General features: G+C 53.6%; 1 protein-coding gene across 2 annotated transcripts in view; it reads right to left on the bottom strand.

Moving 5' to 3' along the window:
* Positions 1-27,156, bottom strand: part of MDGA1 (MAM domain containing glycosylphosphatidylinositol anchor 1) — a 69,838-nt gene that overhangs the window by 29,706 nt on the left and 12,976 nt on the right. For both annotated transcript variants that reach the window (XM_075555170.1, XM_075555171.1), the window contains exon 2: positions 1,770-1,909. In XM_075555170.1, coding sequence (XP_075411285.1) covers positions 1,770-1,909 — 140 coding nt within the window. The remainder of the gene's footprint in view (positions 1-1,769; positions 1,910-27,156) is intronic.

The raw sequence follows: 27,156 nt of genomic DNA, 5'->3' as shown, positions 1-27,156 counted from the left end.
ACTAAAGGGGTCAGTGTGGTCGACAGCCTCCAAGATGCACATCCCCCCACCCACCATGATCCTGTCCCCTCGTCTCCTTGTAGTCACAGACCTCTGTAGTCCCCTCCCTCTTGGTACCTGGGCTAGCCTGTGTGGCCAACAGAATGACAGAACGAATGGTGTATCGCTTGTAAAGCGAGGCCACAATGGACTGTAATTTCCAAGCATGTCAGGTATGAGCCCTCCTAGGAAGAGGCCTCTCTGGTAAGGAAGGAAAGCCTCAGGCCAGCAGCCTGGTGAGTCCACTGACAAGTTGATTCCTCACTGACTACAGAGCCCACTGCTCCCCCTGGGCCAGGTTCTTCACCCACTGCCACGATGACAGACTCTCTCTTCATTTCCTTTCCCCCATAGAAGCTCCCCCCTCTTCCTCTTTGTTTGGAATGGGAATTCCCTGTCCATTCCATTCCCTACCCACCCTGACCCACACAAGCAGGCCATGAGATGGTCCTTCTCTCCCTCCCTTGTGAGACGGGAGGCTGGGAAAGCGGAACCCTCAAACCTGTCTTCTCCGCACCCAGCATGCTGCTTGGTACAGTGCTGTGCTCAATGAGGTGCGTGTCCCCAAATGAACACAAACGCAGCTGGAAGGCATCTGGAAGCAGCCAGTGGCTAACACCTGGCAGCAGAGCGACAAGGTCTGTTTGAGGATGGTGAGGAGGCCAGTCTGGTAAGGCCAGCAGCGGGAAGTCAGGTAGGGGCCCTGGGGAGGGAGGGCTTCAGGGCCAGCTCTCTAACGGTGGGGAGGGGCTGGGAGAAAAGAAAGATCAGCTCAAGGTTTTGAGCCTGAATAAGCAGAAAGACGATGAAACACGAATAGAAATAGAAAAGACGGCGAGTGGACACACAGACCCAGGCACGGAATGACTCACAAGGAAGGCAGCTCGGCAGACACAGACAGGTGGCAGCCTCAGGGAAAGCTGGCCCAGCTACCTCGCTGGCTGCAGAGGCTCATCCCCACAGCAGCCGTCACACCTGGCACACTGCCACCCTGAAGGCCAAGCGGCAGCATTTTCCTATCGAAATCAACCTTGGGGAAGGAGCCAGGCATGACCATGATTTCAGGCTGAAGGTGTCTTCAGGGGTTTCCTCGTCCATCTGCTTATCACAAGGCCAAACCGACTAAAATCTGTTTCCAAAATTACCCAAAAAAGAGGATTTTCCATTTTGCCGTCCTCCCAGTGGCAATCTTTTCTGTTGCTGTGCAAGGTCACCGCATCTCGCCAGCCAAGACCACCAGCCCTGCAGCCCACCTCTTCCCTGCTCCTCCTGTCGGCCCTCAGGGGTGACCAGCTACGCTTCCTGCCCAAAACACAGCCTCAACTGACCCGTGACCAAGCCAATCACGTGCTTGCAAATGCACGTCTTCTTCTGCCGTTTAACTGTTTGGGGCGGAGATTCACTTTTAGGATATGGCACAGGGTCCTCTCTCAAACGTTTCTGGAAGGTGCGCCTAAGTAGAGATGGGCTCGACAGAACCATGGACTGGAGCAGAGCTGAGCACCTGACATTGAATTCCCTCCCACCCCCCACCTCTCAGCTCCTCAGTTGTTTTCAGGTGGATAAATTCAGGGCCTTCAGCCCTTCCCACAGATTTGGTTTCCCAGTTATTTCCCCAGCCCCAATCTCCAGTCTTGACTTACTGCCTCTCCACCAGCTGAGCCCAGACAGGGGTTAGGAGGGAGGAGATGGGGGCAGGTGGACCTGACCAAGGCTGAAGCGGGGCTTACCTGAGGCCGAGGGTGCCCGGTGACCAGGCACTGCAGCACGAGGGTGTCCCCCTCCCGGATGGTGTAGACGCGCTCGCTGATGTTGTCCTCTTTCACCACACACGCCTGGCCTGCGTGTACGATCTGCGCCTGGGCTGGAGCTGATGGGGGGATATGAAGCAGAAGGCTTAGACCAAGGGCGCTGGAGTCAGCTCAGCTGTTCCTTCGAGATCTGGCCCCACTGAGCCAGAGACCCAAATGCCAGGATTCCCAGGACCCACCTGGCAGAACCAGAAAGGCCAAGGTTGCAAGAAGGGGCAAGTCCCGCTGGTAAGAGATCTGTGTTCATGCCGTGGCTCCAATGTGCCGGGAGACTGTTCTCTCCACTGACTGCTGATCGCCGGCTTTATCAGCACAGCCATAGGGGGCACCCCTGTAATGGACATTCTTGGTGCTCCACTCAAACCCTCAACTCTGGCAGGTAGATGGGTGATCCCGCCTCAGCTGCTGGGAACCCCTTAGCCAACAGGAGCCGCCTTGGCCAGAAACGGGAGACCTTGGATGGCAGTAACTCAGATTACCCAGAGACACCTTGGAAGAAAAGTCAGACCTGGAAAACCCTCGGGGGCCCAGTTCTCCTCTGACACACAGGGGGTCGGCATGGGTTAGGGTCAGTTTGGCAGCAAGGGGTGGTGGGTTTACCCCCACCCTCAATAGGCATGCGCACACCAGCGACCATTGCTATTACGGGGCAAAAGGCCAGTCCCCTGGCCTCCAGGTGGGACGGCTCTCCGAGGTTGTCCACGCTCCACTGCTCCCCACAAAAGCTGGCTGCTTTGGGGGGCTGCTTCCCTCATGCCCTGACAGTTTCTCCCATGAGCAACTTGCCCACCAGAGCCATGTCTCCCCACACGGCCACTCCAACCATCTCAGTCTCTTTCACCTTTGAACCCGTCCTTCCCCCAAACCCCACAGGCTCACATTTCCTCCACCCACCCCACCACCACCGCCAAATACCTCTTCGCCTTCATCATTGCTCAGGAAGTTCCCACCAATGGCTCAGAAGGATACGGCACCTCCCTGGCCCCTCTCAAAGTGCCTAGAGGGGGGCTCTGGTGGGGTTAGTATGAAAACTAGGCTCTGGCGGGGAGCCCCAGTCGGGGAATGACTCAACTTACAGAGCCCACCCCGACCCCCGCTCTCCCAGCCCGACCTTCAATATCTAAGGGCATCCTCCTACAGGCAAACCAGCCCTGGCCCACCATCTCCTGGACTCCAGGAGGGCAGGAAGAGCTCTCCACATCAGGCCTGTCCGCTCTGGTGGCGAGGGCAGCAGGAGGAGGAAGAACAAAGAACCCTTGAGGGGCTTCCCCAGGCAGATGACGCCTGCATGTCAAGCATGTAACTCCCTCCAGGATGCACCCTACGACTGGCGTGCCCCCCACGGGTCTGCATTCCTCAGCATGTGCACCCCATCCCCAGGGCGACCCCCGAGTTTCAGACCTATGTGTCCATCCAGACCAGGACACTTGTTTTTCTGTCCCTCCTGGACATAGTGAGCTTCGGTGTCTCCAGCACAAGGCCTCCAACCAAGGGGTGCCAGGACAGATGGTGTCACCAGTAAGCCCCAAGGCAAGCGCCTGTGTTCAGGAGCTACAGAAACTCGAGATCCGAGGAGGAAGACACCATTGAACGAAGCCTCACAGAGGGCACCCGAAGAGGACGCTGTGAGAGTTGGTCTCACAGAACAGGACGGGGGTCCAAGAGTCCATACGACCTGGGCAGAAACCAGTAGGGACCTTTGGGCTCTTGTGCTTTCATCTCTACAATGGAGAGAATGCTGCCGGCCCCGGGGACCCCCAGGGTGGAAGTGACCTCGACACAGAATGGATAAATGGTTCTTCCAAGGTCTGGGATGTGTTCTGCAGATGCCACAGTGTCTCCTCCGCCTCCACGGTGGAGTGCCCGTGAAATGGTGACAGAACGGGTCCTCGGAGGCAGCCGAGCAGCAGGGCAAGGAGTTTGTGGGGCAGTGAACGGGAGCCACACGTGCGGCACTGACACAGGGGAGTCTCTGCAAATAGCAGCTGGTTCTGCAAAGAGGGGTCGCTGTCACCCAAAGGAGCAGGTGACCATCCATCTGGCCTGGACGCCGCAGAGAAATGACACCAGCCTGGCTATCGAGAAACGAGCTGTGCGGCCCGGGGTAAGTTAGTTCACCTCGCTCATGTGTCTCCTGCCCATAGGAGGGGAAGGGATTTGATAACCCCTCGGGGTTCGGGCTTCTCTTTTACCAGCTCACCCTTCTGTGAATGTTGTAAGCCGCCTCTTAGCATCTGCAGACAGGCCCTGACACGGACATCCCTGCGATGAAAATCACCCCCACACGAAGATGATAACCATCTGTGGCCTTGGTCCCCAGGAAATCTCATCAGGAAACAAGCCACCAAGAGATGCTGTGCATGCTGGCCACTGATAAGACCAGGAGGCTGCCGGGACGTCTGGAAGAGGCCTGGCATGCCTCACAACCAGGAAGACATCGATTTAACAAGCTCCACGGAAGATAAGCTGTAATCTTGGACACTGTGGCCCGCCTGAAGCGAGGCGGGATTGTAATGACACAGCTTTGGTGACTGATAAGGAATATTGACAAAGAGCTGGAGCACTGCACTTTCTCGGGGGCATGGCCAGCTCGGGCCAGGGAAGGTGGGCTGAGCCAGCAGACACCTGACAGGTGCCATCCCCCTGGTGGCGGGGCCATGAGGAGACCTCGTGGGTGTTGACACTACTAAGATTATCCACCACCCTCGGACTGCATGAACTGTTCAGATTATCCAAGTCCAAGATGGTAGAACCACTGGGGGGAAACGCTGGCAGTAGCTACTAAAGTACTGAACAAGCACCGTACAGTAGAGCCGGTCTGCTTCGGAGGATGGACAGGCATACCTTGTTTCATTGCATTTTGTTTTACTACACCTTGAAGACACTACTTTTTTATGAACTGAAGGCTCATGGCAACCCAGCATCGAACAAGCATATGTACTTCATTTTCCCACCGGCATGTACTCCCTCCGTGTTGCCTGTTGGTCAATCTCACAACACAAGGGGCGATCAAAAAGTACTGCCACTAAAATCATGGAACCCTTTATCAAACAAACACATCAGAAGACAAAGCCCAGGTTTCTCAGCAGATCTTCCAGGGCCTATGCCATTCTGAGGGTAGAGTTTCCATCTCTCTAGCCCTTCCCCCAAGAAGCCTGCACCCTTCAATGTACATCAGGTCAAAACAGCAGTTTGGGCATCCTGGAGAGGCTCAAATCCTGTTCCTTTTTAAATTTTTTTTTTTTTTAGTTTGAGGAACCAAAACAAGTCTGAAGGGAAGGGACACGATCAGGCCTTTGGGGTGGATAAGGTAAGATTTCCCAACAAAATTCCACAGGATTTCTATCCATTGCTATCCTGAAAGGAGGCGTAGGTGTCTTGTGATGGAAAAAGTGAATCAATGCAACTTTCCCCATCTTTTTCTAATTGACTTTCTGAAAACGTCTTCTTAATAAGTCCCCGTCCTCTTCGCATGTCCTTTGAGAAAATCTATCAAGAAGACTCCTTTAAAAGTCCACCCAGCAGTCGCTGGAACCTTCTGAGCTGACACTTCTTCTGCTTTGAATGACCCAACAGATCTCCTGGGAAGCCGCTTTTTGATTGGACCATTGTTTTTAAGGCACTGAGGAGCCCTGGTGACGTAGTGGTTACACCTTGGGTCACTAACCGCAAGATCAGCAGTTTGAAACCAGCAGCAGCTCTGTGTGAGAAAGATGAGACTTGCTACCCCATAAAGGTACAGTCCCAGAAATCCACAGGGGTAGTTCTGCCCCGTCCTAGAGAGCATGGCTGTGAGTCAGTAATGGCTTGATGGCAGAGCTGCTAACCGCAAGGTCAGTGGTTTGAACCCATAAGCTGTCTTCTCTCATACAGAATTAACATCTCAGAAACCCCAAAGGGCAGATCTACCCTGCTGGACGGGGTGGCTGTGAGTCTGATTCGACGCCATGTCAGTGCGCAAGGAGACTCAGGTGCATCGCACCACAGAGAGAACTCGGTTATAGCCAGCCACTGGTGGCAGAGACACACACTGGAAGCCTGGAAGCAATACCTTCTGACTTACTGTGGCATTCCAAATTGACATAATGCTATTGCACAGTTAATAGACTGCAGGGTAGTGGATTTGTAACTCTTCTAGGCACGGGGAGCTAAAAAATACGTGGCTTGGTTTATTTCGACATTCGCGTTGTTGAGGTGGTCTGAATCAGTGCGTACATGGTCTCTGAGTTATGGGTGGGTGTGCTTCTAGAAGAGGCTCTTTGCTCTCGTAAAGATTTACCGTTTCAGAAATCCCCAGGGGACAATTCTACTCTGCCTGCTGGGTTAAGAGTCAGAAGACGCAAGGGTGGTAAGCTTGGTAAGTATATCAGCCCACTGGGTTCCTTGAGCATGAGTCAGCCTCCTTGTCCATTGCTCGCCTTTTGGAATTGCTAGAAGCAGGTTTCTGACTCTGGACTCACGGAAATCCCACTGAGGCCCAGACCCTCACAAGTGTTCTGTCCTACCTAAACCCCAGTCTCCAGTTCTGAATACCCCAAAAGGACACTGCTGGTGATGGAATCAGAAAGAGCTTCTATGGAGAGGCATGGGGGCATGCATAACCCTTGTGTCCCCTTGGTCAAACCACAAATGCTCTAGAGCCGGTGCCACGCCGGATGCTGGAGATGCTGTTACAAAAGCAACCCAAGAGGTGCCCACAGGAGCATTGTCGGGGACTCAGATCACAAACAAGGGAACAGAACTCCCCAGGATGGGGGTTGGTGGCAAGTACTCCTACAACCGACCCTTGAACTGGGGGCGGGGCAGTGGGTGACAGTGAGCAGCGGCGAGGGAAGACGTTTGCCTTGAAGAGTCAGGTTATCTGGCACTAATTCCTGGCTCTGTTACTCTTTAGCTGGGTGCTCTTGGCCAAGTCCCTTAGCTGCTCCGAGCCTCAGCACCTTCATCTGTAAAATGGGAGCAATGGTTTCTCCTCCGGATGAGAGAAACCATTATGAGAGATTGGGGAGACATCTGGCCAAAAGAATGTACTCCTGAGATGAGATGGGGAGCCAGAGATGGGGACCAAAGGCAGTCCCAGGGGGTGCAGGCACTCAAAAGCAGAAACAAACTCATTGCTTTGAGTCGATGCAAACTCATCGTGACCCTACGGGACAGGGGAGAACTGCCCCAGTGAGTTTCCGAGACTGTCACTGTTTATGGCAGTAGAAAGCCCCGTCTTTCTCCCTTGGAGCAGCTGGTGGTTTTGAACCTCAGACCTTTGGGATTACATCCCAACCTGTAACCCTTACACCACCAGGGCTCATCTTTATGAGCTGCTAACCCCTGTGTACTAAGGCGAGTCAGATTCATGCTGTGGGCCGTGCCGGGCTTCGGAGGAGTTAGAACATCAGGGGAGGGGGGGTGCCCTGTTCCAGTCTCCCTCCGACAGTATTATCACCCTTAGTTGGGACTTTCTGCAAGTTACCAAGTGTGACTTTTCTCATGTGGCAAACGAGCTTGTTGTGAGGAATACATAAGTAAACTGGCGCGTGCACAGCCACCTGTCTGCTAAATCAACAACTGTCACGTCAAGTCAGCTTTGTCCCCAGAAGTGTCCCCGCGAGACTGCACGCGGGAAGGTTCTCCAGGGCTGGTTTTGGAGATCACCGGCGCTTTCTTCCAAGGCACCTCTGGGTAAAGTCGGACCTCTAAACCTTGGAGGGAGCAGCCGAGCATCTTGACTGCTTGCACCCCTTAAAGCCCCAAGCCACACACACTGCCATCCAGTCATGCTGGCGACCCTACAGGACAGGGTAGAACTGCCCCCTGTGCGTTTCCGAAAATGTCACTCTTTACTGGAAAAGAAAGCCCCGCCTTTCTCCCTCGACGAGGCTAATGGTTTTGAACTGCTAACCTTTAGGTTAGTAGCCCCACACGTAACCACTGTGCCACTAGGGCTCCGTTTGCACCACTTAGTAGTCTTTAAAGCAGGGGTCCTCCGCCTGTGGGTCGTGACCCCTTTGGGGGCGGGGTTTGAACGACCCTTTCACAGGTGTCACCTGATTCCTAACGGTAGCAAAATGACAGTGATGAGGTAGCAATGAAAATCATTTTATGGCTGGGGGTCACCACCCCATGAGGAACTGGATTCAAGGATCGTGGCGTGGGAAGGTTGAGAACCACTGGTTTAAAGGCTCCTGCTCTCTAAGCCTGCAAGCCCTTGGAGAGAAAGGAGCCTGTTGATTGGCCCAAGAGCTCAGGTCCACAAACAAGGAGGGTGGGGACTCTCGGGGGGGGGGGGCTCTCACGGGGGGGCCATACTCCCTGCCATGCTCTCACCTCCAGTGGGAGAGGCAGAAGGCAAGTCTGACAGGAGGGAGGTACCCGGGTGGTGGAGGGGCATGGCTGCAAACCGGAAGCTTGCAGTCCAAACCCACCAGCTGCTCTTCAGGAGAAAGGCCTGGTAATTTGCTACTGTGAGGACGACAGCCTAGAACACCACCGGGGGCTGTTGCCCCCTGCCCCACAGCCAGCCTCACTGTGAATTAAAAGTGACCCATGGCAGTGGGGTCTCTAACGTGTAGCAGACAAGGGCAAGCCTTGTCTGAGTTACTCAGTAGCAGAACCGGGACAGGAACACAGGTCTGTGGACCTGCTAGTTGGTACTCCACTGGCCAGGTAAGTCTTCCGGGGACCCCGCTTTGCATCGTGTTAAAATGCAGTTCCCCAAAGCCAACTCTCCAGGGGCAGGGGGTGGGGGCTCGATGTTGGGGCAGGGTAAGACAAAAAGTATTGCTACAAACCAAAGAAATTGTCATTAGACAAAATTATCAAATATGGAACAATGAGTTCTTGGTATCACCTCTGCCCAGGTCTAGACACTTCTAAAGGCAATGTTTCCCTCTCTCTAACCCGTCCCCTGAATCAGTCTATGTTCTTGGATTCACCCCACGACATAAAGGCTGTAGAGCAGTGGTACCTCATGTGGGGTGACACCCCACACCCCAATTCCTTTGGAATGCTCTTTGAGGTTGGGCAGCAAAACAAAGCCTGAAGGGGTGCAATCAGGGCTGGAGGGCCAATGGAGCCAGGTTTCCCACAAAAGGCTCATGGGACAATCTCGCTATCTATCTTCACAGAACGAGCAGGGGCATAGTCAAGATGGAAAATATCCTTCAACCCATCTTCCCTGATCTTTTTCTCGCCAATGCTGTTTTTTTGGTGTGTGTTTTTTCTGAAAACTTCCTCCAAAGTAATCCCCATTATAGTCCTGTGTCCTTTGAGCACATCTACCAAGAAGACCCCTTTAGGACTCCCCCAAACAGTGTGGGAACCTTCTGAGTTGGCCTGTCTGTCTTGACTTGAACTGGCGCCCCAGGCGCCTAGGGAAGCCACTGTGGTGATGGGGTCTTTTTTATGGTCAGGTGATTAAAAAAAAAAAGCCCAAAACATTTTATTGTGAATTAGGTGAAAGTGCATTCAACAATTCAAACACATTCTGGCCTTTGGGGGAAGGCACCCTAACAAGTCTTCGACAAGTGGATTACTGACAGAACTTATCTACAGCCATCCACTGACACAGAGACATGTTTAAACACATTTTGTTGGAAATAAACCCATGCACATATGAACCAGAACGGCAGCAGCACTATTTTATGACCAACCCTTCTATCTATGGTGAGCTCCCCGGGAATCCCAGGAACATAATTGGATCGGAGAACCTCTGTTTGACACCACACTGATGGATAGAACATTGAACGTGATTTCAGAAGCAAGTGTATCCCCTCACCTCAGGTTTATGAGACTTCTATTTCATTCCCCCAAGTTCCATCAGCAGGAACCCTGGTAGCACATTGGGCTGGCATCCGTAAGGTCAGCAGTTCGAAACCACCAGCCACTCCCAGGGAGAAAGATGAGGCTTTCTACTGCGAGAAAGAGTGACTGTCTCAGAAACCCACTGGGGTAGTTCTACCCTGTCCTGCAGGGCCACTAGGCGTCAGAAGGAACTCAATGGCAGTGAGGAGAGACGTTCTGGTGGGAACAAAACCAGCATCTCCCAAGCCATCAGGTGTCATCAGTGGTCCCGAGCAGGAAGAAGACTCCGTGCCAAATAAGGAAGCTGTGTCCTTGCTCCCTCTTACAGTGCACTAGAGGATCTTCTTAAAGGCCCGCAGGACATGCGCCCGTGCCCTTTCCGTCTAAGCCAGTGTTTTCCAAATGCATTTGACCGTAAAACCCTGTCCTCACAGAGTACTTGTGAACATCTTGAGAGACAGCAGTGTTCTGAATAAACAAGTGGAGAGAGCTCGTCTGAAGCTTAGCACAAAGCTGACCGCGGAGCTGACCGCGGAGGGGCTGTGTAACTACCTGCTCCCAGCCGCTTGCTGGAGGAGAGCCGGGGGTCCTGAGAAATGTCACTCCAGGGCAGCTTTGTTAGAACAGCCATGGCAGAAATCATGAGCTCCTGGCAGGAGGCTTCTGGCCCAGGAGCTCACCCCTTTCCTGAGTTCAGGTGGGGATGCGGCTGCCAGCACCCAGCAGGCCCAGTGGGGGGCGCCACCACCCTCCGGGGCTCTTGCTAAGGTGAATTCCAACCTGCCCCACCCACCCTGGGGTTCCGCAGAGAATTCTCACTGGAACGTGGAGAGGGGGCTTCATCCAGGATCCCCAATCCCATGAGAGCGGCCAGTGTGGGTGGGGGTGGGGTGCTGTCATATGCACACAGCTGGGCTGAGGGTGCGAGCGGGCGGACAGTGAAATGAAAGGGCGGCCTTAACTAATAGCCCCGGTCAATTTCCATGCAGGTCCCCACCCTGCCCCCCTTGTCAAAGGGGTTCTCATGGCTTGGCCCCACAGGGGCCCGGACTTTTCAGAAGTGTCTGCAGGACAGACTTCCAAACAGGATGCAGAGAGAGACACCAGAGGAAGGGGGACTGTGTGCTTGCCCGCCGCCCCCCGCCGGCAGTTGGTCCTATCTGCCCAGATACCAGATGGCAGGCAGATGCCACCACCCCAGCTGCCTCTGTTACACAGCACTGGGTGTTGTGTTCTGGGCCAGGTCATATGGAATCAAGACCTGGGCTCTGGTTCTGACTTCCACGGGGCAGTCATTCGGCAAACCCTGATTCAGTGAGATTTGGCGCTTGATGCTGCGGGTTCACAGAGACACGCCGCCACACAGGGGAAGCATGTAGTCTAGAGCAGAGGTTCTCAACCTTCCTAATGCCGCTCCCCTTTAATGCAGTGCTTCATATTGTGGTGACCCCCAACCATAACATTATTTTCATTGCTACTTCATCACTGTCATTTTGCTACTGTGATGAATTGGGCAACCCCTGTGAAAGGGTCGTTCGACCCCCGAAGGGGTCACAACTCACAGGTGGAACACAAATGGCCTAGAGCAGGGGGTGTTACACTGGCGAAAATAGAAAACAATTGTTGTGAAGAAGATAGCGCTTAGGGGAGATCAAGGCAATACCAGACATATAATTCCCTCATTACATTTTATTTCAGAGCATCGTGAGCCACAAAAATTACCTCGGGCCACATGGGGCCCGAGGGCCCCCAGTTTGACACCACTGGTCTAGAGAGACACAGGCACCCCGGGGGACAGCGAGGGAGCATGGTGCCACTTCCTCCCCCATGTAACACTCCCCACGATGGGGATACTGTGAGGTGGCGTGGAGTCCGTCCCAACGTGTCGTGACCTGTGGACAATCCGAGGAAGACAGTGGCCAGTCCTGCCTCACCTCAGAACTGCTGTGATGTGTGAGCCACGGTCATGCCCACTGGGTCAGTCAGGCCCGTCTCCTCCTGGGTCTTCCCTCCCCCTGACCACTTTACTCTGCCAAACCTGATGTCCTTCTCCAGGGACTGGTCCCGCCCAGTAACACGAGAGCTTTATGCCTATTTCCGGCTCCTCACAAGTCCATTAGTATTCCAGTGTCTCAGGTGAGGAAGGGAGGCTGAGCAAAATTAAATAAGCTGCCCGAGGTGCCCTGCTGGTCCGGTGTCTAACGCACCTGCCTTTTTAAAACACAAGAACACTTTATTTTGAACGTATGGTAGGTTAAGGTTTACATTTCAGGTCATCATTGTGTGTGTGTGTGTGTGTGTGTGTTTAATTTCAAGTACTTATCAAGCCCCAGCCCCACAGCTTGTCCCGTGCCCTTGGATCTCTCTCCTTCCTCCCGCTCCTAGAACATGATCTTCCCCTTCACCCACCTGTCTACCGCCTAGCCTGGTGCTGGCCCACCCTTCCTTGGCACTACTACCGACCACCCAGATTCGGCTTCTTTTGTTAATGAAAAGCTTTGCCTTGGTTTTTCCTTTTCCCCGTGACAACAGGGTTCTCGTGCATTACTTGTCTTTGTGTCATTGGCTAGTTTCCCTCAGCAAAATTCTCTCTCGGTTCAGCATTTCCCAAAGTAGACAATCTCAGCCCCTGGGGTGAGTGAAGAGGGACGGGGGCGTGCTGGAACAATCCAGGAGGGCTGTAAAAGCTGGGGAAGATATATCGAAGGACCACGAACTGCCAAAAGAACAAATAAGTCTGTCTTGGAAGAAGTACGGCCAGAATGGTCCTTAGAAGCAACCATGGCAAGACTTCTTCTCAGGTACCTTGGACATGTTGTCAGGAGAGCCCAGTCCCTAGAAGAAGACGTGGTGCTTGGTAAAGTGGAGGGGCGGTGAAAGAGGACCCTCGAGATGGATGGATGCAGTGGCTGCAGCAATGGGCTCAAACACAGCAAGACAGAGCAGGACTGGGCGGTGTTTCCTTCTGACGCCCTTAGGGTCACTAAGAGTAGGACAGCCCCCAACAATGACAGCACTGCTTTACCTGGATCCGGGGCTGGTGTACAGAAGTTTATAATTGCTAGAAGGGCAAGGAGTAATGTCTTCCCTGAAAATAGGGTGGCAGGCTGTGTTAGTCAGAGTTAACTAGAAAGCCAAATCCAAACTCGTATGTGTGCAACAGAGAACTTTCCATCCAAGAGCAATTGTACATTAAGAAAACAGCCCAGCCCAGTCCAGATCAAGTCCATACGTCCGATATTCACCCTTATGTCTGATACCACTCTATACATTCCTTTTCAGACTCAGGCAACACATGCAATGACGCCGAATGCAGGAAGATCACAGGCCAGCGGGTGGAAAGTCCCGTGGCTACAGTGGTGGTAAACGCATCTTAATGCTGGTGTGGGGCTCCACGTGGCTCTTCCAGCTCTTGGGTTCTGGCTCCATGTGGCTTGTCAATAGGAAGGTGTAGCACAGAACAAATCTGTGCCCTGCCTCCAGCGAGCTATTTATCTCTGTGGCACCTCCAAATGCAGTCATCAAGCTGTGACCTGATTGACAGGCTAGACTCCACCCATTCATTCTTAATAGTCTCAAGTTGACGACAGATTACGTAACTACCACAGAGGCCAAAGCTTGGGAACCCATGTCCAGGATCACCCACGCCATCAGGCGCTTCCCAGTGTCTTCCCTACTCCGTAGCAGTGCGCCGTAGCTCACTGTGTGTGCTGTGTGTGTATGCTCCCCAGTTTGTTCATCTGTTCTTCCGCCGACGGGCACTGAGGTGCCTCCATCCTCTTGCCAGTGTGAACGAGGAGCGATGGACATGTGTGTGGACTTGTCTGTTTGTATTAGGGCTCTTACTTCTTTAGGGGATCTAGCCAGCAGAAGGATTGCAGGGTCGTATGGAATCTCTACTCCCAGGTGTTTGCTGACTCCCTCGACTCTTATGTTAACCCAGGCACGACCACTTCTGAGTGCCGGGTGAGTTGGCAGGACTCCGGCACGGTCATGGAGTCTCTGGTTGGACTGGTCCAGCGCAGTATCCTTAGAAACTATCCCAACTTCACTCGGATACCCCTCTGCCCCAGCCCCTGGGATGCACATGTTTATTGATCGCTTTATGCATGTACTAATGCAAATGGACACTTAATAATTTAGCAGAGTTAACAGTGCTGAAATATTTACAGGATTTTCTCTTTTAATTAGCTGCTCGGAGAATGGCGGCCTGGGTCTTGGGAGGAGTCTCTCTGGGGCAGATACCCGGCCAGCTCTGCCTGGGCCTCCTTCACCAGGCATGATGCCCTGAGCCTCTCCGGTGGACCATGCACCATCAAGCATGGACTTCTGGAGGAAGTCAAACCCGCCCTGTGTGCTCCCTGAGCAGGGGCCTGCTCTCCCCGCATGCTGCCCCACTGTCCACAGAGCTGCTAGGCAGTCACTGCTGGCCCGAGCTGGCCCTGTGAATTCTTGCCAAGAATTCTCAAATGTAGGCCAAGAAAACCAGTTAGAAAGAGTCACACCCAACACATACAATCTCCTCTGGGCCTCACTTGAATGCAAATCATGTTAGGGAGAAGCAGCAGCGATAAGGGCCCACTCGTCCTCAAGCAAGTCCCTCTTAGGTCACTTGGCTGTAAGTCAAGGACACCCCTTCCACTTGCCCTTGTACTCTCTGTCCTCCCAACCCTTCACAGGGCACCCAGAATCACCTTTTCACCTGCCACGGATTCTCGGATTCACTTGGAACATTTCCGGAGCACCTACTACAGACACGCATTGCCCTCGGGTCTAGATAGAGAGCCCATGAGGCTGAGCCCTGCCCAGGCCATGTTAGTGCCAGCGACCCACCGGGGACAGGGTTTTTTCACTCACCAAGACCCCATTCAAACCAAACCCTCCCATCTGGCCACAGAAATCTCTGGTGCGCCCCCACCCCCACCCAACCTGTGTATGGGCACTGTCGCTGAGTAAGAGGGGCCAACAGAGGCAGACGGCACAGCTGAAAAGAGCCGTGCCCAGGCTGCCACCCTATCCCAGGAGAGAGGAGGCATGTAAACGCACATGCTGCTGCCAAAGGCAAAGGCAAGGCCTGTGGGCAGAGCCTGGCATCGCTCACAGAAGCTGCCACCAGCTGCAGGGTCTGGTACTTTGGGCAAAGGCTCAGCAGCACTCCTCTGCGGAACGTCCTGACCCGCCACTCACTGGACCCCAGAGTCCTAGGGACCGTTCCGCCTCACCTCACCGGACGGCACACACCCATTTTGAGAGTACGCCCCGGCATCTTCATTGTCTGTGTGTCAGCAGACGTCTCAGCTGCACAATCTCTCATGGAACTCTGGGATATCAGGTCAGGCCACCGGGAAACCCTCCGGATGAGGGCTCTGAGGACCCCCGAGGGCAACCAAGTGAGAACGTTCTCCCTGGGGGGCCCCGGGACACCAGGGTTAAGGCTGTCCACAGGGAAGACCACTTGGATGAGAAAGAGCGAAGGGGTGCCTGCCTCACACTGGGCACCGCTTGGCGGAAAGGCACTGAGGAGACCCTGCGGGGGGAGGGGGGCAAGCTGCTTCATGTCTTTAAACCTCCAGCTCTTCCACTGAGAAATCAGGCTCTGGTGGAAAGCACCTCTGGACTGTTGTAAGGATTAAATGGGATACGGTCCCAAGAGTCCAGAAGCAAGCTGCTAGAGCTAATGCAGGAGTGGGCAAGGTTGTAGAGTACGGAGACAACAAGCAAACACCTGTGGGGTTTGTAGACACCATCTCTCACTCATTCACTGTCCTCGAGCCAATCGGGACTCCTAGCGACACTATAGGCCAGGGTAGAGCTGCCCGTGGATTTCAGAGACTGTTTACAGGAGTAGAATGCCTGTCTTTCTCCCTGGGAGACACCAGCAACGAGGCCTTGGAAAGGGAAAAGAGGGAAAACAATGCCATTTACAATCGCGCCTAAGAGAATAAACTTAAAACCAAATAAACTTCACTGCCATGGAGGCGATCACGACTCACAGAGACCTCGTAGGACAAGGTAGAGCTGTCGTTGTGAGCCTCGAGACCGTAAAGAGAAGAAAACGCATCGGTCTGAATCTAACCGGGGTTGTGAAGGACTTAAACAATGAAACATCTAAAACCTGCTGACGGAGGTTAAAGAAGACATCATGTTGAGTGAAATAAATTCATCGCAAAAGAGCAAGCATTGGATGGCCTCACGGATCTAAAAAGGCAAGTAAAGGCAAGCGTACAGATAACAGTTTCCTGGAGGCTCCAGGGGAGGGAAGCGCGTGGTTACAGGGATGGAAAATACACCTGGAGAAAGAGTAGAGCTGAAGCTACTATTGTGATTGCTACCACTACGTTGTATACCTGCAGAGAGTAGAATTGGCAACAGTTGTGTGGTTGATCTATTGACGACAAGGGCCAAAGAAGAAGAGCAGCTGCTGAGCCTGCTTCTGTGCAATCCAACGCCTCATGGAATGGGGGTCATCGATTCGGAGATTTGGGGGCATCGTTTCAGGGGGCATCTCAGGTCATTGTCCTTATAACATGTGGAGTACTGTCGTTCGCCCTCCTGGTTCACAGCAGTGTGGCTGGGGTCTTAAGATCTTGCAAGTGGCTATGCAAGGTACCATTGGGCTCTAGCCACCTGGACCAACAGAGGAAGAAGAGGAGTCAGGAATAATAGAAAGATAAAGAGTATGTACCTAATTGCCTTTGTGAACAATGGTCACTTTTATCACGAGGCTAGAAGCATCGGATGGTGTGCAGCTACCATTGCTGAACGTCTCAATCAGAGATTCCATAGAAGCTTCCTGATCAGCAGGGGTGGGGGTGGGGGCGGGGAGGATGTAGGATTCAGTGGAAAATTCTCATGGACTCTTAAACTTTCTGAAGCCATAAATGAATGAATGAATGAACCCCCAAAACTATTGCCCAGAAATAAGATTTAAACCGTAAACCAAAAATATTCTCTGAAGTCATCATCCTAAAACCAAACGGTTTGGCTTAACGAGTTTAAAAAGGCCGCCTTGAGTGTTCTGCTTTTTCAAGATCACTCTCCACGGGATCACACGGAAGATTAGACAGGAACCTTGGAGCGCAATGAGGTTGCGTTAACAGAGGAGGAACAACTCAGAAAAGGGCGGGGCATTACCTGGTGCCGAAGCCCAGGCCCCAGGCTGTGCCCACACCAGGCCTGCCCGTCCCACGGGCTTGGTTCCATAGGTAAGCGTTGGCTAGGGAGGTGGAGCTTGTTCCTAGTCAGGACCAAGATTGTACAACCGAAAGGGCACAATCCACATCACAAATTGTACATGCTCAAATGATTGGATTGATATGTATTTTGCTGTGTCATCTCAGCAACAATAAACTAAACACAATTTAGAAGAAAAATCTGAGCTTTAAAGGCATCCAAGGAGGGGTTACAACACACAATGACTAATATCTAGGAGGCACACAACAAGCCTCAGCTCCCTTTCCATTTCATAATATAGGGCACCAGCCTCAAAGTCGTGCAAAAAGCAAATACCAAGCTGAATGGGAGGTCTACTTAGAGAGGATACTAGGCTATAAAACCAACAGACCCGACATAAAGGTGGGCTTAAAGATGGCTGCCCAACTAAACTCTCAGGGTGATGGCGAGAGACAGGCAATTAATTGCCCACCAGGGAGAGGCTCCTAGCAACCCAAGACCTAAAGCTACCTGGCCCAGAGCTGTGGGCCTCATGGTGACCCAGACACCCATCCCCACTAAGCACTGCCATCCTGGGGACCTCATTGATACTGTTCACTTGGCCCTAGTGTCTGACTAGGACCAATCTCCAACTCCCCAGCCAAAGCCAAGTCCATGGGAGGAGCAGGGCTGGTGTGGACACAGCCCGGGGCCTGGGCTTCAGGACCAGGTTCTTCCAGTAATTGCTGTGTGACCTGGAGCATCTCAGACAACAGTCTAGTCCAGGGCTGGGTTTCCCATCTGTGAAATGTCTGTCTGTAATGGGCTCTCTGAGGTAAGCATGAGCGACAGTAAGAAGCGAATGCTACAGAGCACAAGGCATGCCGCCTCCTTTCTGCTCCATCCGTGGGAATCCAAACTCATCCTTGGAGAAGGCCCTCCTCGTCTCAGAGCGACACCGTCCCTAGGTCTCAGAGGCCTAGTCACTCCAGGTCCCCAACCCAGAATGCAAAGCCTGGACCATCCTGGACAGAGAAGGAGTTAGGTTAAGACAAACATGGAATAAAAACATGACTTCCTCCAGGCCCCAGTCCTGAAGGGAGGACACAGCTTGGGGCTCTGGTTCAGGCCACATGGAGCAGGGTGTGGGGGAGCAATGGGGCTAAGGTAAGCAGATTTGGGTAGCAATCAGGGATATGGAGACCCCATAACTTTCCTTTCCATCGGAAGGGGAAGGAGTGGGGGTGGGGGGTAGAAAGCCTTATCACTTGGTATAATAAAAAAGCAAACCCAACCTTCAAGGGCTGGTTGAGGCTTCGCAATGGCCCTGAACTTAGCTAAAGGCCTTTCCCCGTATAAAACGGAGGCCAAGAATATTCGGCTCATGGTGTCTCACTGAAGGGCGGTGTGCACTGTAATACACATCTCCATGCAGGGCCTCACTATTAGGCTCCGAAAGACCCAACCACCGCTTCAGGAAGTCGAAATTGGATGTTAAGCCGTAGACCCGTAATACACCTATTCAACCCGTGGAAATAAATTAGAACGATAAAATCCATTGTTGGCTGGGCCGTGCCCAACACCACCTCCAACTTTCTGAAGCACAAGCCGGCAGCCAAGGGAAAGTAGAACCATGAAATGGTTCTCATCGGTGACCTATTAGGCACTCTCACTCTGGGGAACAGTGCCCAAGGCAATCACTGAAAAGGAAAAAGGTAATTCACACAAGGATATTCATGGCAGAGCTATTTAGAAGGAGAGGAAGTTGGCATCCACCCAAACTCACAGCAGCACCCAGAAATGGTGGCCTAGACTTGAGATGCCCCAAGGCCATTAAAGCCACAGATGCAGAGGATCCAGTCAATGCCCAGGGTCATGTGTAGGAGATAAAGCTGGCAGGGGGTGGAGGGGTGGGGTGGGGGAGGAGCCCACTGGCCAGACCACTGTTTACTGCTTTGTAAAAATTATTGACAGGTAGGGGCAGGGAATATAGAGTGGACCCTTAATGTTTGATGGACCCTGGGCTCCTTGTCTTGCCTATGAAGTTGTTAAGTGGATAATAAAGACCATAAAAACCTCCAAAGCAAAATCAATCCTGTAGCTCAAGGGGAGGGCCTGTCGGCCTCTGCTCCCAGGACAGGCAGGAGGAAAGGGAAGAATGTCTTTCTGAGAGCGCCCCACCTTCCCAACAGACATGAGCTCCCGCCTCCATCCCATCCCGAGCCTCTGGCGAAGCCCCCTTCCCCCCCAGGTTCCTGGGAGAGCCCCTCCCCCCATGCAGCTAGAGGTGGGAATTCGAGCCTGGGGTGGATTGTTTAAAACAGCATAAAGCTGCCTCTGCCGTGGGAGTTACGTTCCTGGAAGCAGGGGCATTATTTGTGCTGAACTTTAAGACCAAGAATCCGAGATGTAAGGGCCTTATTAGCTTGATCCCCGTCTTGGCCCATTGGCGGCTCAGTGGTAGAGTTCTCCCCTTCCACAGGGAGACTCAGGTTTGATTCCCAGCCAATGTGTTGGCGACCATCCATCTGTCAGTGGAGGCTTGGTGTCGCTGCACTGTTGACAAATGGTTGAATCAAACATGGACTGAAATCAACCACAGAAAACCCTAAGGCTACATACCACCGCAGCACCAACATGGACAGCAACATTTTATAACAGGAACTAACAAATGCTGCAGAGGATGTGGAGAGATCGGGACCCTCACTAGCATGCCACCTCTTGTCCTTCAACAGATGCAAATAGAAATGCCCTATGACCCCGCTCTCTCCACCCGCTCTCTGCCCCGAAAAAGTAAAGAACAAACCATGAGCAGATCCATATACGCACCTGTTGGCCGAAGCACTAGCTACATCTGCAAAAGGACAGAAGCAACCAGCATGCCCAGCCGCAGAGGACTGGGTACCCAAATGCCACACATGCACACCCAAGGGCCTACGATGATCTCTAAACATGACGACGAAACTGTCCGCCCCTCACAACGGGGCAACTTGGAAGACCCCATGCTCTGCACAGTCACTCAGTATCATAAAGACAAGCAGAGCCAGGCACCGAGACAATAAGGAGGGAAACGGAAAGGAAAATGGTTTTCACACCCAAAGCAGCAAGGTTGACGACTATGGTAAGGATGAGGGTGGGAGGAAGGGGGCAGGGGAGATGGGGGCCCATATACCAGGGGCTTCCGGGGACTGTCCCGATGGGTCGAGCGGTGCGACTGTGATTTGCATGCTTTAGCCTGTGAGTCGCCCTCCACAACAACCAAGGAAGTCAAGACAGCCCCTTGGATGGCAATGGCAGGGTTTCACTCCGCTGCACCTGAGGCTCACGTTGTACCTATGAATCACAGACGACAATGATCTATCTGTTGGTGTCCAGAAGCCAGCCCTTCCTGGCTTGAGAGCCACTTTTCACCCCTGACCCTCATATTTGTGTCCTCTGCCTTCTATCCAATTGTTGCCCGGGAACCTGGGTCACACACCCCACTCCCACAGCACCAGCCAATCCTGCTGGCTCTGCCTTCCACACTGCTCCTGCCTGGAGCAATGAAAACGTTCTGGAGAAGATGGAGCAAAACTCTGCCTTATCTTGTGCCTCCTCGTGGTCGTGAATTTCCGGTGATCGTTGCACAACATTGTAAACGTTAACCACCTTTAGGCTTAAAAGAGTTTCAAAGGCAAGTTTTACATACATATTACCCACGCTAACAAATTTTTTAAAACCTGATTCTGACCCCAGAGCCCACTTTACGTGTGGTCCCACCAGCTCCTCTTGGCTGGATTACTACAGCAGCGTCCTACGAAGTCTCCTTCCCTCCTCCCTGACCAGTGGTCTGCTCCTCGTGAGCAGCCAGCCATTCAGCCAAATCCTCCGCCTCCCCTGCTCAAAACTCTGCCAGGGCTCCCAACTCACACGGAGTTAAAGCTGGTCCGTTCTCAGCAGCCGACCAGGCTCCTGTGGAACCTGCTGTCAGCACCATGGTCAAGTGCTTGGCTGTTAAACTCAAGGTCAACAGTTCAGACTCACGCTGCAGCTCCACAGTAGAGAAAGCCTGGTGATGTGCCCCACCAGACCCAAACTCGTGGTCATCAGTCAATTCCAACTCTTTATGACCCTCGAAGGCAGAAGAGAACTGCCCCAGGAGGTACTGAAGCTGTAATCTTTTTTACAATCATTTTACTGGGGGCTCTTACAGCTCTTATCTTGACATCCATTGTGTCAAGCACATTTGTACATTTGTTGCTATCATCATTTTCAAAACATTTTCTTTCTACTTGAGCCCTTGATATCAGCTCCTCATTTCCCCCTCACCCCCTCTGTCCCTTATGAACCTTTGATAATTTTTTTTCCCATGTCTCACACCAACCTGTGTCTCCCTTCACCACTTTTCTGTTGCCCGTCCCCCTGGGAAGGGGTTATATATAATCATTGTGATCGGATGAGGCTGTAAAACTTTGCAGGAGCAGAAAGCCCCATCTTTTTTCCAGTGCAGTGGCTGGGGAGTTCGAACTGCTGACCTTGTGTGTAACCCACGACACCACCAGGGCTCCTTCGATAAAGATGGCGGCCGAAACCCCACAGGACAGTTCTACTCGAACCTACGGGCTTGCTAGGGGTTGGGGTCAACTGAGGAGCACCCGAGAACAACAGTAGCTACACCACCACACCCCCTCCTGTTCTGACCTCCTCCTCCTCCTCACGGCAGCCACGCAGGTCTTGCTGCAGCGCCTCGAGCAGGCACGGTCATGCCTACCTCAGGGCCTTTGCACTGTCAGCTCCCTCTGCCTGGCCGCTCTCCCCCCGGTGCTCCCAGAGCTGGTTCTATCACTTCCTTCAGCCCAGCTCCTTTCTGAGAAAAGCTGCCTCTGAGCACCTCTCTCTCTCTCTCTCTCTCTCTCTCTCTCTCTCTCCCCCGTTTTTCCACGGGCTTTGCAACCACTGGCTCGGTGTCTTTCTGTGTCCCTTTTCCAAAGGTGGACACCCCTGGGTGGGGAAGCGTGTTCCTGAAAGAGAGAAGCAGTCTTTTCTTTTTAGCAGTCAATTCAGGAAGAATTGAGTTTGCGGGCCCATGTTCTTTCGCATCAGAGATATTTAAAATCGGGAAACGCAATACTTGCCCGCTTGCTGGAGTACTTGCTTTTTGTTTTCTTGTTCTATCGCTGAAGGGTTTCTCTCCCTTTTTTTGGCTAAAATTCTAGAAACGATGTAAGTGGCTGTGCACCGTGGGATCTGATTACAATGCGGGGCCTCGGAGCAAGCTGTAAATGACTCGGAGCCCAGTAGGTTGGGGGAGCAAAGTGAAGGGCTGAGGGGTGAGGGGGGCCAATTGGACCAGAGTTCAGTCACAGCCAGGGATGGAAAAGTCATTGCCATTAGGTGCCCCTGGGGGCTGAGCACAGGAGGAGGGGCTGCCTTTGGGGAGGTAAGCCAGGTCTGGAATAGGCATCCAGGTGGGTGGCAGGAGGGAAAGCGCTGGATGTCAAACGCCTATCAAGCAGCTCGGAGGAACTATTCTGACTTCCCAGGAAGGAAGAGGAAGGCGGGCTGAGATGCTTCCGCCCCACTTTCTCCCAGGATCTCTGTCTTGCTCCCTTACCCCCGCAGTACTGCATCACATGCCTGTCCGCAGAGCCTCACGTGCTACTTCCCTGGTGGCAGAGAAGTGACTCAGCTGTGAGGGCCACCGCTTCCTGAGCCAGACCTGGGTTCTGGAACCACTCACTCTGCAAGGCCTCCTCCTAAGGACTGAAGAAGAGCTGGGTCGTCTTCCCCACCACCCTGCCCCCCGAGTGACAGGCACTGAGCTCAGAACAGCTTTCTACCCCCTCCTCCTTTCACCATCACCACAGACCTCTAGGGAAGGATCTATTCTATGAATCAGAACTGCCGAGAGGGCGGGGAGTTTGAGATACATGGGGAAACTGAGGCACGGGACATCTCCTGCCCAAGATCACCCAGCCATTGAGCCGCTGAGGTAGCCCTTGAACGCAGACCTGTTTCCGGTGGCACCAGGCCTATCCCTGCAGCCACACTGTCTCCCTGCCCTCTAACGTGAGCATGGGAGCTAGGCGATGATTCAGCGACTTTAATATATTTAGTTACTTGCTTCTGAAATTAGACCCCGGTGATATCACGGAGCATGGCTAGTCATGTGCAGACAGCTGACCTCAGAGTTGCTAGTCTCTGCCATCTGGGTGTGAAGAACGTCTCAAGTTACCCCCTTCCCTGGGGGAGCTAGGTAGGAAGATGGGGTGCTGATGAGGTGGGGGGGAGCAGGGTTGCAGACAGCCACTTGGCTGGCCTTTCATAGACGACTCCTCTCCAGTTTTCCACGGTGCCTACTGCAGGGAGGCCTGGGCACTGGCAGGTCAGGGAAGGTGAGGTGCGTCTTAAAGAAGGGTCTTAGAAGAAAGGGAGTCAGTCTGTTCTCAGGGCCCCTCCCCCAAAGGGGAGCTGGCAAGAGAAATCAACCCAGGGTCCCAATCACTTGGTCCACCCTCAATCCCAGGGGAGAGATTGGAGGGGGAGGAAGAAGGGGACGGATTGAGCCATGATGGGTGAGGGAATAGCGGAGAATGCCCGGTTAGGAAACTGAGAGCATGCGGAAAGGTGGCTTCTGGGAGGACCGGCCACGCAGTTGCTGTTGATGGTGGAAGATCGGTTCAGGCTCCTCGGGGACCCTAGGTGAGGAGGAGGGAGAACGACCCCAGAGGGCTGGCTTCCTAGGCCCAACAGCCCTGGTGGCACAATGACTGAACACTCAGTGATCACCAAGCCGTCACCGCTCTGTGGGGGGCAAAAAAGACGGGACCGTCAACTTCTGTCAAGACCAGAGCCTTGGAAATCCCACAGGGCAACCGAGGGGACGGTGCACAAGGAGGATCTTTACAGGGGCAGCGGGGCCAGGTCTTTTTCCTCCCAGGGTGGCCCGGGGTGGGGCCCGCCGTCCATCCTGCCAGGTAGCAGCTGAGCTCGTCCCCATTCCAACATGTGACAAGCAAACCCACAGCCCAGGTCCATCTCGACTCCCGGACACCCAATAGGACAGAGTGGTACTATGCACCGCACCTTCCAGGGCTGGGGATCCTGCGGGCACAGACAGCCTCATCTCCCCCCCGCAGCTCCACACGTGCCCCGTGACATCACCAGGCCTCTGCACCTGGCAGGTAGTAGGTAGGTATTTCGTGACGAAGCCGCTGTGTGTGCCGCTGCTCAAATCAGGCTTCCTGCTTAGACCCCAGGAACCTCAGTTTGCTCAGACCGGGAGAGGAGCCTAAGCTGGGATTGAACTCCAATGAGGGGCTCCATGCTCTCCATAAGGGCTTTCCTAAGGCCATCCCTGTTGGCTCTGAGCGGCTCTGCCTGAGCAGAGCTGGCCCATGAGGGTGTCTGCAGAAGAATAGGCCCCCTGCCACTCAGCCCAGCTGGGGCCCCGTCTCCATGCGCCCAGCCCAGCCCCCAGCCTGGCACGGGCGCAGAGGGTGAGCGCACGCCTGGCACCAACCCCGGTGCCCGGGAAAGAGGCTCCAAGCGGGACCGCTTTGTGTTTTGTGAAAGTGAAATCCACAACTGAGCTCCCCAGCCAAGCAGGGCCTGCTGGGAAGGCTGGCAGGCCTCCCTTCCCGGCCCCCTGCTGGGGCCCACCCTCCCCGCTCACTCAGCATCCCTAGGAACCACAGGGAGCACCAGCTGCCACCCTGGCTGGCACGGGGAGCGGAGGGGAGGGTCCCGGGTCCAGCTCAAGCCGTGCCAGGGTTCGCCCCCACCCACCCTGACCCCCTCCTGCCTGGAATAAATTGGAATACAAATCAGAGAGAAACGCTGATGAACAAACTGCTGTGCATTCCTCCCTGTCTCAGGTCAGGGCTGGTGGTGGGGGATATTTCTACTCGCTGACTGCTAATAGACTCAGGAGAAGCTACTAGATCGATAGAGGCCAGGAAAATTAGCCAGAAGCACCAGGCTAGCCTTGGCCTGCCCCTGCCCCCAACTTAGGCCTCCTGGAACTGTGGGGGGGTCAGCTGTCACCCAGGCTGGGTAGAAGCCCCAGGCCGACAGCTCAGGGTGCTGGAAGGCCAGGCGGTCAGCTGCCTGGAACCGAGGCCAGGGCAGCCAAGGGCTGCCAGCACAAAGGCTGGGATCAGGGTGAGCCCAGAGCCCTTCCCAGGAGGTCTGCAGCACAGATACACACATGAGGCATATACACACCTACCACACCTACATGCCCAGGTATGTGGGGCTGCAAAAAGTTCATGGAAAAAGGGAATGTAAATAGAACGAAAATTTTCTCCAACTTGTTGAAGCCTCCTGGTATATTCACACGTGCACCAAACGGCAGATGAAGTGCATGTGTACAGGGTACAGAGAACACAGGAAACTCATTTCCACTCTACTGTAATGGTTTATTCTCAAGCAAACGGTCCTGCACACCACCCACACGCACGTACACACACGCACACAGAATGGCTCATGACAGATTAGTAGATAGACACCAGTATGCCCGTGTTTACCTGCTAACAGGCCACCCATCCCTGTTAGGGGCAGTACATTGGGAAAGAGGTTTTGATTCTGTCCAAAGGTGCTGGGGGATTGGGAAAGATACCAGCCAGACCTGGGCGCCGAACCTTAATGGGGTGAAATGACTGGCTTCATCTGGTTATTGGGCAATCCGACACTGTCAGCCCCAGGAACGAGGGACCAAGCTGGATGGGGGTGCAGGGGAGACGAGCACATCAGAGGGATCCTCGGTGGGAAGCTGCCCCTGGCACTACATGAGGTCACTGTCACGCTAGCAAAGCCAGGGCCTACGGGGTATGGGGAGTCTGCGGAGAGACAAGGGGGGCGGGGGGAGCTGGCTGCAGCTTCTGAATGCCCCAGAAAGAGGTGGCATGGTGCCACCAGTAGAGTCCCTCGTGGTTCCTGTCTACTACCCTAGCCCACACCAAACCAGCAGCCCCCCTCAGTAACTTAAGAGCCAGAATTTGGCTTGAAAGAGGCCTGGGGGCAAAGGGTGTGCTCTGGCAAACAGCTGTGCCACCAGCTTGGCACGATCCTTCCATTCTGGCTACTGCTTTCCCTCCCTTGAAACCGAGCAGGTAGGGGCCACAGCCAAATGACCTCGAAGACCGTGATGTCTGAGCGTCCACGAGTCCAAGCTGAGTTCCCGATCTGCTGTGTGGCCTCTAGACTCCTCCTGCCCTCTCTGGCCCTCCGGTTTCTCCTATTCTGGCCCCGTCCCTCCAAGAGTCTGTGAGGCTAAGTCATGTGCCTTGCTCTCTGATGTATCCTCAGCACCGAGAACAGGATCTGGCACATAAAAAATGCTCAATAAATATTAAGTGACTTCATGAAACTCCAGCTCCAGCTGGCAGTGAAGAGGCCAGAAGAAATGCACAACGGGGCGGGCGCCACTCCTTGAGATGGGCCGTAAGCCCCCGGGGTCTTCTCTAAGGCCCTTTCTGGATGTCCTCAAGCAGCATGCTTGGGTTAGAGGTTACTGATACTCATCTAAGCAACCTCTGACTCAAGAAATGCCAACTGACCCAACGTGGGGATTTGTGACCAAACAGCTTCATATCCATCTAGTTTCCATTCCTATCTTCTTTCTGACACAAACAGCAAGCAAGCTCACTGCCATCCAGCTGAGGGTGACTCATAGACACCCTACAGGAGGGGGCAGAACTGCCTCTGTGAGTTTCCGGGACTGCAACTGTTAATGCGGGTAGAAAGCCCTGTCTCTCTCCCTCAGAGTGGCTGGTGGTTTTGAACTGCTGACCTTGCAGAGCCCTGGTGGTGCAGTGGTTACAAGTTGGGCTACAATCTGCAAAGGCTTTCTGACAGAACCGTAATGTTTTCTTAAATGAGGATGTGCCCATCTAAAAGACTATTTCCCAGACTCCTCTACGGTGAAGAGAGGCCAGCAGAAGTCACTGGAAGTGGCCAGGACTTCTGGGAAAGAGACTCAGTACTAGCAGCCATTGAGCCCTTCCAATTCACACCAACCCCACGTGTGTCAGATGAGAACTGGCCCTGACAGAGTTTTCAAGGGCTGATGCGGAAGCCAACAAGCAGCAGGCTTTTCTTGGTGGGCTTGAACCTGCAACCTTGGACCTCCCTCGTACATGTTCCTCCCTTCTTTCTGCTTGCAACGTACATGTGATGGCCGAGGGCTAGCAGTCTTGGTGATTTTTGTGGCCAAATGCCCTAAGGCAGCGGTTCTCAACCTGTGGGGTGGTTGGGGGTGGAACAACCTTTTCACAGGGGTCACCTGATGCATAAAAGTAGTAAAATGGCAGTTATGAAGTAGCAACGAAAATAATTTTATGGTGGGGGGGGGTCACCACAGTATGAGGAACTATTA

This window comes from Tenrec ecaudatus, chromosome 7 (genome assembly GCF_050624435.1).
Source record: "Tenrec ecaudatus isolate mTenEca1 chromosome 7, mTenEca1.hap1, whole genome shotgun sequence".
NCBI lineage: Eukaryota > Metazoa > Chordata > Mammalia > Afrosoricida > Tenrecidae > Tenrec > Tenrec ecaudatus.
The sequence above is the reverse complement of the archived record's forward strand: the minus strand, read 5'-3'. Positions and strand labels throughout refer to the sequence as shown.